The sequence below is a fragment of the Pholcus phalangioides genome, unplaced genomic scaffold (assembly GCF_987345545.1).
Source record: "Pholcus phalangioides strain wild (caught in Gottingen) unplaced genomic scaffold, Ppha-v1.0 ptg000022l_1, whole genome shotgun sequence".
NCBI lineage: Eukaryota > Metazoa > Arthropoda > Arachnida > Araneae > Pholcidae > Pholcus > Pholcus phalangioides.
The window spans coordinates 20,673,898-20,690,900 of NW_028301615.1; the positions used below are offsets into that span (position 1 = coordinate 20,673,898).

General features: G+C 36.3%; 1 protein-coding gene across 1 annotated transcript in view; it reads right to left on the reverse strand.

Moving 5' to 3' along the window:
* Ddr (discoidin domain-containing receptor 2) overlaps nt 1–17,003 on the reverse strand; it is a 275,303-nt gene that overhangs the window by 128,227 nt on the left and 130,073 nt on the right. The window contains exon 3 of the mRNA XM_089249384.1: nt 2,706–2,811. Coding sequence (XP_089105510.1) covers nt 2,706–2,811 — 106 coding nt within the window. The remainder of the gene's footprint in view (nt 1–2,705; nt 2,812–17,003) is intronic.

A 17,003-nucleotide genomic window follows, 5' to 3' on the forward strand; every position in this document is an offset into this window, starting at 1 on the left:
AAAATTTGAAAAAACAACAGCCAATAAGCGTACCGGTCACATTCGAGCGAATATAACCAAAGCGCTTATTGGTTGCATTTTCCAGGTTTTACCAAAGAACTATTACAAAACTTTCATAGTGTAATCCCGGCCTAAAAGTTAATATCCTGCTTTTGACATATCTCCAATCGCCTATCAAAATCCCGGCAGCCATTTTTAACTCCCGATGAAGCTATTGGACCGTGTGTGGGGTCTGTTACTAGATCGACCTTTGTTTATACACGATGTGGATGTTAAATGTTATGTGTAACTTTACACATGGCTGAAAATTTTCGGATGTGTATGTATTTTTCTCCTGTGGGGGTTTATCGATTGAGAAAGGTGTGATTTATAGGTGTCACATATCCCTTTTTTCCTGTCTTCATTTTATTACTATCTTTATATTACTTCCGTTCCTTGAACGTGACGCTATTCTGGATTGGAATCCGCTGACGAAGTTTCCGAGTGGAGGGAATCTGTTGAATTACAGGATAAGTAAGCTGACCATTTTTCGTGGGGGAAAAATACAGGATTACAACTGCGTGGACATCTCAAATTATTAAGAGGTCACCAACGAATAAGGCAAATATACAACTCTTAATGCATTTCGACACACAGTGGGTGTCGTCTTTAAAAGAAAAAATAATTTTTAACCACTTATCACGGTTATCGAAGAGCCCACTTGGGTTGGATACCAAATCTTGACTCTGTTTCCCAGCAGAAAAAAAAACAAAACGTCTGCTCACTTCAAACGTCGTGGTCAGAATGAAGCTGAAGGCCTGCGTGCAAGAATAATGCAGTTTTCTGATCGGACGCTTGTGAAATGGAGCTACCCGATTGGTCTATATTCGAATTTTCTTAGAATTCCTTCTCGTAATGAAACTAGGTTGTTATGATTGAAGTCACAACCCGTTTTATGTAAATTATTGCCAATCATTTTTAATTCATTTTGGGTTTGTTATATTTTGCATAATGAGTGTGTGTTCTAAAAAACACTCTTCGTGCAACATATAGCAATCCCAAAATGAATTAAAATGATTAATTTACACAAAATGTGTACATGACTTCGATCATAACAAGGGCATGTTATTACGATCGGTGGTACTGATTTATTAACGTATACTAGCATATTTTTTAAGGCGCGAATATATGTGCCTTCAAAAAATATATCAGTAATCGACATTAAATCAACGCCATGGCTTAAATACATTACGAGCGCAAATTCGAAAAAAATTCGAATGGAATAGACCAATCGGGTACCTTCATTTCGCAAGCGTCCAATCAGAGCGGGGCTTTGGTCGTACACGCAGGCTGTCAGCTTCATTCTTACCACGACGTTTGAAGTGAACAGACGTACTTCTTTCCGCTGAGCAATCGACAGTCAAGACTTGGTATTCAACCCAAGTGTGATACTCTGTCAGTGTGATTGGTGGTTAAATATTATTTTTTCCTCAGAAGACGACACCCATTGTGTGTTGAAATACATTATGAGTTCGTGTATTTGCTTCATTCGTCTAAAGCAGCGGTTCTCAACTGGTGCTCCGCGGCGACTCGAGGAAAATAAAATGAATCATCAAATTTGATAGAGAAGTAAATAAGAGATTTTTCTTCGAGGTTCTGATATAAAAATTATGTACAAAAAAGGGCTCCTCGAGTCAAACAGGGCTCCGCCATAGAAATTATATACTGGAAAAGGCTCCGCGAGTCAAAAAAGGTTGAGAACCGCTGGTCTAAAGGTATTAAAAGTGAAACTCCCACTGGTGGCGACATGTGAAACTAATGTTTTTTCCCCCAAAACAAATTCCCATCCACTTTATGAAGTCCTCCACAAAAGTTCACATTTTTCTGATGACTGGTTTCGCCTGTAGGCTACTTTAAAATAGGGTCTTTCAATGCTGTACCAACAGGTCCACTCAGGTAAACAAATAACGTTAGTGGGTACGTTGGGCCCTATATAATAATGGTCATAAGGTCTATATCCTTTTTGCATGGTTAAGAGCGGTTGATCGGGGGAGTACGGAGAATCTATCTTTGGGGAAGGGTAAAAGATTGCAGGGACGCAAGACTTTGTTTTCAAAAAAAATTAAGGTTTCAACCTTCTAAAAAACATGGAATTAAATTTATAAAAAAGATTAAAATAGCATATAAAGATGCTTTTTTCGATGTTATAATTTTTATAAAATATTTTTATTTTAGTATATTTATAAAAATATACAAAAATATTTAACAAATATTTTTAAGGGGAAGAAGGTACATGAGCTCCTATGTCGTCCTCCGAGTACATCTCTGGGGATGATCAACGTACTAAATTTTGGGCACAGATCAATAATAATGGTTAACGCGAAATTCCGAAAGCATATACTTGTACTTAACGTCGAAAAATATCCTTAACCATAGTCATGGGTTATCCCTATAACGCTTGCTTCCCTGGTGCCCAAGTCAGGCCCGAATTCTCTAGCTGGACAGGCATTGCTAAAAATTGGTACCATATCAATAAAACCATGGGGTGACTAAATTGAAACATTTCTAGCAATTGTAAGACCGATATAGCTTGGAATATCTATACTAGGATCCGTATTCGAGCTATACTACAAATTACCTGTTGGGGAATTAGTTATAATTAGTTTAATTAAAAATTAGCTATAATTGGAAATTGCTGAAACATTACCATAAAACAAGAAAAATACCTCGCATTCTGCGGTCCGACACTATCTTCGTTATAAGACGAGCTGGCATTGATGTCTTCATCCTTGATATCTCCAGACTCCATCCCCAAAGCACCAACGCATTCCTCTGTAAAATAAGAATTCAATAAATCAATAAATCTCAAAAAGGGGTTTTACAGTTAATCAGTACTACAAAGAGTGTTCATCATATTTGTATACCCAAGAAGTGTATACATTGGAGAATACCATTATATTGACAAATAACATCTCGAAAGTCTTTTAAAGGTTGCGGGGAAAATACAAAAAAAATCAGAACCAAATAGAAAAGATCGTCTTAATCTTGACCACCACCATCACATCAGGAAAGACGCCTTTTATGCGGTCGTAAATTTGCATTTAAAAGCAATATCGGGACCGAACGAAGCTCGTTCAGTGGCGTAGACATCATGCATAGGATATGCATTCAAGAACAGATGGGAGGATGGAGTATGTACACCATTAAAAAAACCCGGTATGTAGGAAAGAGAAAAAAGCGAATCAACATGGTACGCGATTCCATCCTCCTCCTAACTCAATATAAACGTTTTTTCCTTCGTTGTAGTCGCATCGAAACCTTTAACGGCCCCAAACACGGGCCTTTAAAAAAATACATAGAAGTGCAATTATTTGAGTACCGTCGACAGTATTAAGATAAGAGAGAGAGAGAGAGAGAGGAAGAGTGAGTTTTTCACCTGGAGATATACTGGGAGGGAGAGGAATGCTCGTAAAAACCAGAGCCGTTTTCTTTACCCGAAATTTAAGTACAGCTATTTTTTTTTTCAGTTTTGATGCTCCCTTCTTAGTGTAGAACATGGGGATTTTGCTCTAGTCCTGTTTCTTCTCCAGGGATTTAATCCATTTATCCCTATATAGGTTTATGACGAATAAATGAAGCTTCGGGAGTGATCATATACAATGTATCTTGAAGTAGAATATTGAATATAAGCACACACTAGGACCTCTCGATTATCCGAGGTAATTTAGACTGGACCTATTTCGAATAATACGGACCTCACAGAATTCTAAGACTAAACGAGATAAAGCCATAAACCGTAGAAATTGCATTTACCAAAAAGGTATTCTTAGTTACTGTATTCTGATTCGAAAAATACGACGGATGATATATATCCTCCTCCTCATGTTAGAAGCACGGATGTGCAAATTTTCCGTTTTTTTTCAATCACCTGGTTGAATACCTTATTTCGGTATCTTAAGTTTTGCCTAAAACGAGAGCGAATGTGCATCCCGATTGAAACACGTTGCACGAAACGTTTTAGGAAAATAGTTAACATAGAGTAACATGGGTAGAGTAAACATTGAGACATCATTCCCCCCAAGGCCATTGCACACTCGTTATTCTAGCACGAAGATCACAATATCTTTTACAATAAATGTATTGTCATTCCCTTATTCGACATTAAGTATAGTTTATGTAGAAATATGCTCGCGATTCCCTTCACAAATATTAGAGAGCAAGGGTCTTCAACCTTTCACACATTTCAAGGGCAAAATTAAAATTTCCACGAAGCCCGCGGGCCACCAAATCATATCGTGATATTCTCGGTTATTAAACGTCGCTTCGCCCCAACGTTAATATACACTTTCATTCAAATTTTTATAAATTTTTCAAATAACTTTTTTCATCAATTAATTCTCTTTAATCAATTATTTATTTTATTGAATCTGAAATTTATCCCTGTAATTCTGAGAGAAATTATCATTTTTTTCATAATTTTAACATCTCATTAATTATAAAATTATTTCCTTGAAAAATTCTTAGATTTTTTCCCATGAATTATCACAATTAACATTTCTGGAATTATTCTTGGCAATACCGACATTGCTTTTGGCAATTCTAAAGTTATTCTTAATAATTCTGAAATTGTTTCTATCAGCAGATATCTGTAACTATATTTTTTATTAATTATAAATTTTCATCAACTAAGGAAATTATTTGTCCTCTTATAATTCTGAAATTATTTTTTTTCATTAACGGTTTTTTCAGCATTTTTGCAAATTCTGTAATTATTTCCACCTTTCGCATGCCGAATTCGGCCATGGAATTCAGATTTCAGCGGCCACAGATCGCCGCTGTGGTGGTCGAGTGGTCATAGTGACGGACTCGCATCACGAGGATCCGGGTTCGAACTCCACCGGCGCCACAGTGGTGGTCGGCTGAAGTTGGTTTCCTGTGGTTCCCAACTTCAAGGCGCGAATGCGAGCCGATCTCCCCGTTAAAAAGTCTCGCCACAGAGAGCAACAGGCCTACAACGTAACAAATATTCAATCATTACCCTTCACTCACAATTTGAAGTATAGATGGCAACACTGAAATATCAAGCACAACACTAGCTGCACACTCAGACTGTTAGGTGCACTCACTTTGTTCCAGACTCTGCCACTGGGCTGGAAGAGATCTCGGCAACAGTACAAGTCCGGTGGCAGAGACCCTGGCGTTAATTCAGTGGCCACAGATCTTGAATGAATTTTTTTGTTCTGGAATTTAATCGTTCTTCTATGTACGCTAAGTAGCTATTTTCTAAAAATGATCCACGGCAGGCCACACCAAAAAGCGCCACATTTAACCCGAGAGCCGCGTCAAAGACCACTGAATTAAAAAAATCATCGAAGCAAGTTTCATTTCAGGTTCCATACTTTCAGAAAATTTTAAACCAGACCTGTTGAACGTTAGGTTGTTGCATGCACTAATTCCCCGATATTTGTATGCAAAGTAAACTTATAAATATATTATAAGCCTATCACATAATACAATAAATATCCAAGCTCGAGGTGTAGAACTACTCCATTATTTCGATTCTTAGGGTATAAAACTAGACTGCGATGACACGGTTATCATAATTACAGAATAATTTGTATTGGATAAATTACAAAAATAGAGAGAAAAGCCATCTACCAAATTCCAATCGCTTTTCCAAGTGAATAACACGTACAGAGTACAAGGATTTATTATTCAATAACTCCCCAGGATGTAATTAGGAGTAAAAAAAAATTATATATATTATGTACCGCATATGTACGTATAATGTCGCGGGTTCTCTTCAACCACATACTCACTGGTTATTATTAATGAAAGGCCGAAAGAGGAGTTTCCTCTCTTTTGGTCAGTTTGGGCGATTAACAAAAGTGGGTGGAGTAACGCCTATCGTCACGCAAGTCAATCTCTCGTGATTATTACTATTATATAATCCCTTTGCATAGTTTTTGCGCCTTTTTAGACGTCAACTGGTTACACAGGAGAAAAATTTCGCACGTTACAAGGACAATCCATAAAGAAAGATATCGGGTACAGCGTTCTGGTTATCCCACTGGTCACTTTCGGAATCATTACTATTCATACTGGACTTTTTTCAATCCCCTTGGACAATCAATTCAATGATCTGACCAATGTCCATTGCTGGATTATTCTTGTATAGAAGGGCAAAGCAAAGAATGGGTTATACAGTTTACAGTTGGAAAAGGACTGTACGAAAGCATGCTTATCCCTTAATATTCTTATGCAGAGCCGTACTTAGGTGTGTGCGACAAGTGAGGTTGCACAAGGCTCCGCAATTACGGTAATAGAAGTGAAAAGTATACGTACAAGGTGTCCTGTAAGAGAGATAACGCGGCCTTTATCTCATTAACCGTCAATCGTAGGTTCCAATTTAAAAAATGCTCAAAAGGCGTTCAAAAATTACCCTGTACCGGTTTTGAATGAGAAAATACAGTCTGTAACAAAATGAAAAATCTAAATTTTTATACGGCCATCAGAAAGTTGTTGCCCTGTTTCGCCAGAGGCAAGCAAAATAATTACATGTCTCTAAGTGCAATATTTACAAAGATATTTGAATTCAAAAAATGGAGGAAATTTGGTAAAGAAAGCCTTAAATGCGAAAAAAACCGTTTCACCCGCATTTGAAGCTGTTTTTTTACCCCAAATTTCCTCCGTTTTTCGCGGATTCGAATATCTCTGTAAATATTGCACTTGGAAACATATAATAATTTTCTGTTTGCCTCTGGTAAAACAAGGCAACATCTTTCTGATTGGAGGACGGGGACCGTATAAAAATTTAGATTTTTCATTTTGTTACACACCGTATTCTATCATTCAAAACTGGCACAGGGTAATTTTTGAAAGCTTTTTGAGCATTTTTTAAACTGAAAATATACCTCTACGACGGACGGCTGATAAGATAAAGGCCTCATTAGCACTAACAGGACACCCTGTATATTAAATACAGTGAAACCTCTGTACAACGATACTCGATATAACGATAAATCTTCCTTACAACGATATGTTTTTTTTCAAGTTTTGTTTGGAAATGTCTACACTTTAATGTTAAACGCCTGCCTCTCTATAAAAAGACAATCCCTCTATAACGATATGTTTTCTTGGTCAGCAGAGTGTCATTATATCGAAGTTTCACTGCAACTTTTTTTTGAAGTAAACAAAGTACCCGAGCTTCTGACATAGATTCTCAATAATTCTGAATTTCCACATCAGTTCTAGGATTTTTCTTCCATTAATTCTGAAATTTTATCTCAATTCCGAGATTTTTTCTCCCTCTCAGAAATTATTAGTTTTTATCAATTCTGGGATTTGTTTCTCTAATTAATTCAAAACTTTCATTTGTGAGTAGATATTTTTCTGCGTTTCTCTATATTCGGTGATAATGTACGAATCTGGATGGGAAAGAACAGCGTTAAATGCTAGTGAAACGCTTTTTTCCGCGTTTTAATACTTTAAGGCTGTTCGTTCTCAAATTTCCTCCGTTTTTCGAATATCTTTGTGAATATCGCGCTTAGAAACATGGAATATTTTTTGTTGGCATCAGGAGAGACGGCGAAAACACCTTTTTAATTGAAAGTTAGAGCAGGGGGGGGGGACCATATAAAAATTTAGATTTTTTATTTTGTTACATACTGTATTTTCACTCTTAAAACTGGTACAGGGTAATTTTTGAGAGAATGAGTTTTTTTTTAAATTGAAATCATACCTCTACGACGGACAGTTGATGAAAGGGCCATGCTAGCACTAAACAGGACATATATCATCGGGGCTAAGGAGCCCTGAAATTATTTTCGCACCAGTCTGCCCTTATTAACGATAAGGGAGAGTAAAAACTTGTGACCCCCATTTGCAACCAGAATCAGTAAGAACCACAAAACAACCGAAAATCAGCTTTGGCCAGTCACTACTCAGAATGAACCTTGACCTATAGTTCTTATACAGCTCACATCTCGAAAGAATCTCATTTTCATGAAAAATCAAGCAATTAAGACAAATTATTTCCACCAAATCACAAATTGAACAATTCACTTTATTCACCAACAAGCAAAACTCACAGGGATTCTCTCTAAAATGCCACGAAATGCTGCAACCGACAACCTAAATTGAAAAGTGTAGTTGATTTCTGTCACGAAAATATCATTAGTGACGATGGGAAAATCTCAAACCGAAATGAGTTGTCACGAGAAAGGCGGGAGAAATAGATTCTCTCTCTCTCACTCACACCAATTAATTTCATTGATTTCTGTGGTAAGAGCGAAATATTCTCTCCCGGACTGGATCCTCGGGAATATTTTCGTGTTTACGAGAAGAACGAGGCGGGTGGGATCCATAAGAGGATTTCCATTGGATGCGTGCGTGTGTGTTATACGGAGCTTGGTATTTTCATTTTCGGGCTGTCTAGAAATTAATTGACGTACCCTATCCCGATTCTAGCAGTATTTCCAAGGAATTAATCCGCCTTGTTTTCCTTCAAGACTCCGTTTTCCTCCATTTCCGAGGCCTTTTCCCTCTGTGAAAAGTCTGACAGCTGAATTTCTCGCAAGGAATCCAGGAGCACTTCTAATGAAGATACTCTCTGTCTTTGATGGGAATAGTTTCGGGGGATCATTGTCCATAACATACACTACCCGTTCAAAATACAGTCAACGCTCGATTTTACGAACCTCCAATTTACGAACACGCTCTTTTTTTTTTAATATGAACTGTTTCTCTGTCCCGAACAGGATGTCATTAGAGCTAATGTTAAAATCCGTTATATTTTACGAACTCTCATTTCTATCTACTCTTTATTTCACGAACTTCGTTCACGCAATAGTTTCTGGAGGTACTAATAATGCCGATTAAAAAAAACATACAATAGCATGAATTTGATGACCCATGATATGGTTGCCTTTCGATGTAACGATAATCCCTCTACAACGGTATTTTTTGTTGATCCGCAGACTATCGTTGTGTCAAGGTTTTGCTGTCCTTCAAAAATTGATAAAACAAGGAATTGTATATTTTAATGTGGTTTGCGGAAAAGTTATTCTAACGAAGGGGATTTTTTTTGGTACGGAAAAAAAAAAAAGTTCAAATTTTCGTCGATAGAGAGCACTGCACAAGAGTAAATGATAGGAAATATACAAATCAGGGTCCTTAAAAAATACAGTGTACGGGGTATTTTTAGAAAAAAAAAAATTCGGAACGGCCGAAATTCCGGAAAAAAAACGGAAATGTCTCTGGAAATACGGGCCATATGATGATCTTATTCATCTAACAAAGTGGTTCTCAACCAGGGTTCCGTGGGGCTCCGTGTGCACTCCTCAGGGCAACTTGAATTAAATAATAAAATTAGTAATTTTAAAAAAAAAATATAAACATTTTTAAATTATAAAGAAAATCAGTAACTTTTGAATAAAAAATAGGCTTACGGGGCTCTGCCATAGAAATTATACACGAGAAAGGACTCCGCTAGTCTAAAAAGGTTGAGGCTGATCTAACATATTTGCCAAGCATATACGTTTTTTAAGGAAATTACATTTAATCGATTGAGACTTGCAGTATTTAGAGCCATTGGCGATTTTTCAGCAATTTTGTGAAAGTCGGCTATTTTTATTTACCTTTGACAATTTTTAGCTTTAATTCGCGATGTCCCGTATGGATCACGGTTTTCTATATTTTTATGAACAAAATATATGTGGTAAGGGCTTTTACTGCTGATACTTTTCTACCGGGAAATCTTTCGCATTCCAGATATAAGCCCCACTTGCTGGCAGCATTTCGCCCACGGGCCGGAGGTTCTGTGTGTGTGCACCCCGATCTACACCTACAGTATATAGAACGCTTGGTATTGACCACGGATCTATATAGCCCAGAATCTTTTTATACCGACTTCAAAAGACTATCATTCCTTCTATAAAATGCCTCGTCGAAGTTCAGACCTGCATAAATTTTTCCAAGGATGGCCAATCAGGCTTGATTCCACATTGTCTAATTTTTTTAAGGACTGAACACGTAAACACTTTTGGCTCTAGAAATTTCGGTAGATTTCCTGGGAATACGAGTGGATAAAAACACACCAGGTGGTCATCGTGAGGCGAATCTGAGGGTGAGGTTGAATTTCATGGCCATTTGGGACATTAAAGAGAGAGAGCTTTGTATAACCACTCTCTCTCTCTCTCAACAAAGTAACTCCATCTCCCTATAATAATGGGGTAATAAAAAAGAAGAGAGGGAGTCCCACCTAGAAACGTAAGAGCGGGAATAATATCATGCTTCAAGAGTAATAAATTTTAGAGTTTAATGGGGCTATAAGCAATTTCCACGGCAGCAGAACCTGATGATTCAGCCGGGATTTCGTGGAGTCTTCTATATACTCGTATGTATAAAAAACGTTTTAAGGGGAGGGAGACAGAGAGCCCTATCCATGTATACATAAAGAAAGGGTCGTTTTACCGTGAGTTTAACCTAATCTTTGGTACTTCTTTCTGAATTAGATGGGGTTGCGACGACCCAACCAACTGTTGCTGGAGCAGCCGAAATCTACCAGATGGATTTCCCCTTGAGCCATTTCTCTCATTCAAGGATTTGTTGTTGCAATAAATGATTTCAGACATTATTATTTAAAATTGTAAATAGACTAGTTATAATACCCGGCGCTGAACGGGCTTTCTTTAATTAGTGGGAGGAAACTATTAAAAAGGAATAAACTATTATACGTATACTAACAACATTAAAGAGGTGACAAACCATGTAAATGTGCATGTTTGAAATGCATTGTTTGGGATCCACGGTAACTAAAGTAAACACTCCAAAAGTCATTGTTGGGGCCATTATTGCACGACAGTTTTTCACCCATTTCGGGCATTTGTCTAGCTTTGACAATCCGGGTCCCGTTTGGTATATACGCAAAATTTGGCAACGATCCGTCTGAAATTTTAGATTAACGCAAAGAACATACCCAGAAAATCAATTTTATATATGTAGATTAATGTTATGGTAATATAATGGTGATGAATTTCCATATATTGCATATTGATCGAAATGATTAAGTTTTCACGACACCGAATAATTAGCCACACGGGATTACAGATGGGTGAGGAAAATATTAGAATTATTTCTATTAACATATGTGACTAATAATTAAGTATAATAAAAATATACATTTAAATTCTGACATAAATTTCTTTTATATATCTGATAGTATAGTAATGACTTTCGAATAAATTTTTCAAATCGTTTCCTATCAGTTTTAACATGAAAAACTCTTGAAGAAATTTTAGTTTTCATAAATTTGGAAAGAAATCAATGTTAAATTTTTTAAATTATTAATTTTTTTCAATTCTGTTTTTTTAATTCACTTAATTTTTAATTCACTTTTTTATTAAATTCTCTCTCTCTCTCCACCTCCCCCCACACACACACATACATAATGTTTTTCCAATTTTTTTCAAATTCCATATTTTTTAAATATTTTTTTTTTTGAATTTTTTTTCAAAATTATTTGAAATCGCCTTGCACACATTTAATTATTTTCTTCTATTTTTTTTTATCTATTTTCTCCCATTTTTTGAACCTTTCTGTTTTCATTTTTTTTGATGCATTCAGAGTTTATGCCAGGAAATCTTATTGCACTCCCTAGAAAACTTTGGATTCGGCTGAATATTTACTGAATTTTCTTCTATCATGGATTTTATAATCATTTTTTGACGAATAAATTCACAATATGGCTTGTTTGCATCATTAACACTGATCCCTGTCAAGTACGGATTCATCTTACAATCTCGAGGGCTGTTTAGATCAAAAATGACTGATAGAAACCAATATAATCGATTGAGAACTCATTTTTCTCCATGTTTTTCACTGAGAAGTTGGTGAAAATGTAAATGGGGAAAAATAAATGAACAAAAATTAAATTGAATAAATATGGATGAAAATATACTGTTTCACTATTATCTACTGAGAATTCAATTTTTAAATTTTTTTTTTTATCATGAATGGAAATTAATTTTTAATTAGGAACAAGATGGAGATTTCAACACATTTGTTTCCTTCTTACGTGAAATTGAAATTGAATTGAAATTTATAATCATTGAAGAAAATCATATAACCATTGATAAGTGGAATCCTAGAACTAGGCTATAAATGAAGTCTTTAGAGTGTAATTATAGGCTAGCTCGTCAAATTGGCTAGGAATCTAAAAAAGTTTACATAGGACCTACCTTGAACTCATACGTGTATTACTTGAAACATATGGTCCCTAATTTTGAAGATTAAAAATTAATAACAGTAAAATTTTTAAGTTGAAAAAAATTCTGAGAAATGACATTTTTGAATTTAAAAATTCCCTTTCCTTGAAATGAAAAAAATAAATTTTCAACAAAAGAATACTTGATCAATTTTTTAAAATTTATTTTCGTAACATATTCAAAAATTTGAGAAATATATTCCAATTTGATTTCATTCATTCCAATTTTTTCATTTTATTTCATTAAAAATTGATATTTCAATTTTTTTGTCAATCTTCAAATTTCATCACTCATTTGATGCGAGAGAGAGAGGGTATATATATGTTTAATTTTAATGAATACATTTCACATATATATTCTCATCTAACACAGGGTTCTCAAAACTTCGTGTTCTAAGGACCCATTGTGCAAATGAAAATAACGTCACGGACCCCTTTTGAGAATAACGTTCAGTATATGATGTTAAAATAATGTTCCTCGTTTTTCATAAGCTCACGAACCTTCCAGAAGTCTTCTCAAGGACCTCCTGAAGTCTTTTTAAGGCCCCCCCCCCAAAGATGTTCCTACATCTTTTGAGAATAGCATTCAGCATGTGATATTAAAATAGTGAATTGATTTTCATAAAAGCTCATGAACCCCCCCCCCCCCAAAGTCTTCTCAAAGGCCCCTGAGATGTCCGTTGACCTCTTTTGAGAGTAATATTCAGCATATAATACAAAAATAAGCAGCTAATTGTTTTTCATACAAGCTCACGAATCCACTGATGTCTTCCGAAAGACTCACAAGAGATTATTGGAACCTCCAATGAAAAACCTCTGATCCAACATCAAAATCTGGCGATTTCTTACCACACTAGCTAGAATCGACAGAAATATCCAAACCTAAAAACAGACAGACCTTAAGGTCACTCAAGGGTCATTGAACCTCACCCTCATTTCAAATAATTTGCACTCAAAAATAACAACATAAAGTTAGACCCAGGTCAGAAATCTCCTTGCTTTTTTTTTCCAGGTCTGGAATCCTTGGATTTATTTTTCCGCCCCCTCTTCATGGAAAGACAGGAAAATTCCGGTCTTTTGGGATTCCAGTGAAAAATCCCAGTGTGACAAGAAGCTGAGGGGTTCGAGTTCCGGTGAGACCAAAGACAAAAAAAAAAAAAACACCGGAGAGAAATATCCTCTTTTGTCCACGATCAGCCACCCACTGACAGAAAATCCCCCGGATGAAAAACTGACTTCAGTATCAACAGGCATCGGGGGAAACGGGACAAGATATTGGGGAGACAGTGTGTGAATCATCAGTACGGTATATAATTAGAGAAGGGAAAAGTACTGGAAAATAGATCCTAAAACCTGGACGTAAGTCCCGAAAATACATATCCTCTTCCCCCCCCCCCAGCACCCGTTAGGATCAGGTTCGGATAACGCACATCAGGCACCCCTGGGAGAAGATAAACACTGGAGATTTCTCCTCGATGTGCATCTATGATTATCGATTTATTCCAGCTGGAAAGTCCATTGAAAGTAACTGTAACATAGTTTCATGCGCATAGAAAAGAGCGCATCGCAATAACTGTTTTCATTTGGAAAATTAACAATAACTGGCATTCATGTTCACATACCATAGTTGACTTGGTAGAACGATTGAACACATTTCATCATGTCATTTCATGTGTATACCGACCTTTGATGGTCGGCCATATCTAGACAATACTTTTGTTTTAATCCATGATTTTTCCAACATGGATGGCTAGTTTCGATGTCTTTCATGATTCATGTCTTCAGGTTTTAAAATATTTTACTAAAATTTTTAAATTTGTGCATCATCATCTATAAATGAAATTTCGAAGTAGTTTTTGATTTTTGTAAAAAAAAAATTAAATTTCTTACATTAGCAATTATTTAATTTTACTAGGGACGTCTAAGCTGAAAAGGTATAGGCGGAAGAAAATTGAGGAAAATGCGGAAGTTCCAAAAAAAAAGGGAAGGTAAAAATTTAGAAAAGGGTAAGAAGAAAAATTCAGAGAAAGAAGCAAAAATTCAGAAAAAAGGAAAGGTGGCTAAAATTCAGAGAGAAGGGGGGGGGGAAGAGATGCTAAAATTCTGAGAAGGGCTGAAATTCAGAAAAGTGCAAAAGTGGGTGGTGGACAGACATTCAGAAAAGACGGGGGGGGGGGGGAATTCCTGAAAAAGCAATGGAAGCAAAAAAAAGGGCACCGAGTTTGAAGTTCAGGAAAGGGGCAGAGGAATTTCAGATTAGGGCAAGAGAAAGCAATTCAGAAAAATGACTGAAATTCATTAAAAGAACAATGGAGTCATAAATTCAGAAAAAACGGCACAGGGTCTGACGTTCAGAGAAGGATCAGCAAATATCCAGAAAAGGGCTGGAGGAGAAAATTAGCAAAAATTGAGAGAAAGGCAAAATTATAGGGGGGAAAAAAAAGGCGAAGAAAAATTCCTAGAACTCCTCCCCAAAGAAAGACAAGAGGAATAATTCAGAAAATACTAGTAACGCGAAAATTAAAAAAAATTAAAATTTGCTGAAATTTAGAGAGAAGGAAAAGGGGAATTAAAATTTGAAAGAGGGCACCTCCTACACATTTCTCTGCGGAATTTCTAACGAATCGGTTATGTGCACGGACATGTGTGTGGGCAGAAGAGCAGAATTTCAATAAAAGTTAGAGGGGGTAGATATTCAGAAAAGAGAAATAAATTCATAAAAGAGCAATGGGGAGGCATAAAATTCGAGAAAATGGGAAAGTAGACCTCAATTAAGAAAAAGAACACGGGATTCTGAATTTCAGAAATATAGAAGTAGGAGCGAAATATTGTAGGAGAGAAATCAATGCGAGTGAAAATCCAGTAATGTCTAACGGAACCAAAAAAACAGTCTGAGTGAAAATCCAGAAAATGACAATCTGACCACTCTGTCCGCCCATAGATCCAACGTTCCTAATTGGGCATTCGATTTGCCGAAGTATGCCATTCCCTATAACAGTTTTTAAGAAACAACACGAACTTCCAGTTCAACCCGTATAATAGACAACGCCTAACAGCATCAACAAGCCTAACCAAAAAATATGCGCATAACGCCATGGGAACCATCCAATTACCTATAAAAAAATCGAAATAGTTGAGAATATGTTGCATTTTTGTACAATCCCTAAAAATGGAGATTTTCGAGCCAAAACACCACACGCCAACACAGTAATAAGTCACCAGAAAGTAGTAATTTCCCATTTTTATTTTTTTGGTACGATCTGCACATTCATTAATAAGTGAAAAAAAAATTAAAATAACTTAATATTTCACAATTTTTTCTATAATTTATTCAAAATTACATAGTGTTGCCAAAATATCTTGTAAAATCATATCTACGCTTAGGATTATGTCAGAAATATTCTAAATAATCAGTGATTCAGATTATCAATATCCGAAATAATCCTTAAATCAAATCCACGAACAAAAAACCGAGCCCCTGAAATCTCAACCCGGAAAACGAGATAAACGAAAACAAAGTCATTAAAACCAAACAATATAATTCCTGCCCTTTTAGGATCACGACTACACACCATAAATAAATACACAGTATAAAGTACACATATAACTAAACAAGAGAGAAAAGTCCGGGAGGTTCTTTAAAAGTCCCGGAAATTTGTTCAATACACACACTCACACACACACCCAGTTCCAATAAAGAAAACGCTAAACACTGAAAGCACAACACACAAACAAATACAAAACGGGAGCCAAAAAGCGGGCGAAAATCGATTCCCCGTGTACAAGAGTCACGCAGCGGGAAAAGGGGGAGTGCGGGGAAGGCGGATAGCGGGCTCGCTCTTCCTTTTTCCCGGACCCCCCCCCCCTCCGGACCAGTTTTCTGGAAAACAGAGGAGAGATATCTCCACACACTCACGCAGACTTTTGCATAACATCAAGAGAATCAATAGGAAATTTTTCCTCTCTCTCTCTCCCGGTCAATTTACTAACTGCAAGGCATAAGCCTGGAACGTGCCCCGTTCGAAACACAAACACACACACTAACATAAGAGTTATTTATCTTCAATGCAGTGTATATACACACGCCAGAAGCCAAACAAAGAGAGACACAGAGAATATTTTCGTGAATAATTATAAATTATTAAACCAAGAATCTTCCATGAAAATGTTAATCATGGCCGGGCTTTCTCTCCGAAACATTTTGGAGGCTTTTGTTGCCAGAGGCCTTGTTATTTTGGATAGAAAACAGACGCCACATGAAACCAACCGTTCGATATGTGTATGTCCTTGGCTGGATAAAATTTTAGTTGCGTTTTATGTGGAAACATGATTTAACATGCGGAGGGGAGGAAGAGGGAACTTTGTGACCCGATTATGGCTGAATATTTTGAAGCAATATTTCGGTATTGTTAAAAATACGCTAAGAAATTCACTTTAAAAATTTATTGACCCGTGTATGATCCGGTGTATCGTATTTAAATATACAGGGTGTTTCATATTCGTATTTGTAGTTTAAAATTGATAAAAATTGAAAGAATTGTATTGAAAATGTTATTCTCACGGAAAAGGATTTTTTTTTTGGTGCAGAAAAAAAAAATTAGTTTAAATTTTATCGATAGAAGGCACTAAAACTAGTCCGGCAAGAGTGACTGAGCCTGGACCTTTTCTTCAATCTCTTGTGTCCGATTCGTTCGTAAAAATTCAGCTCGGGGCTGAGGTAAAGTCACTTCACCAACAGTGATTCATCCTTCAATATCAC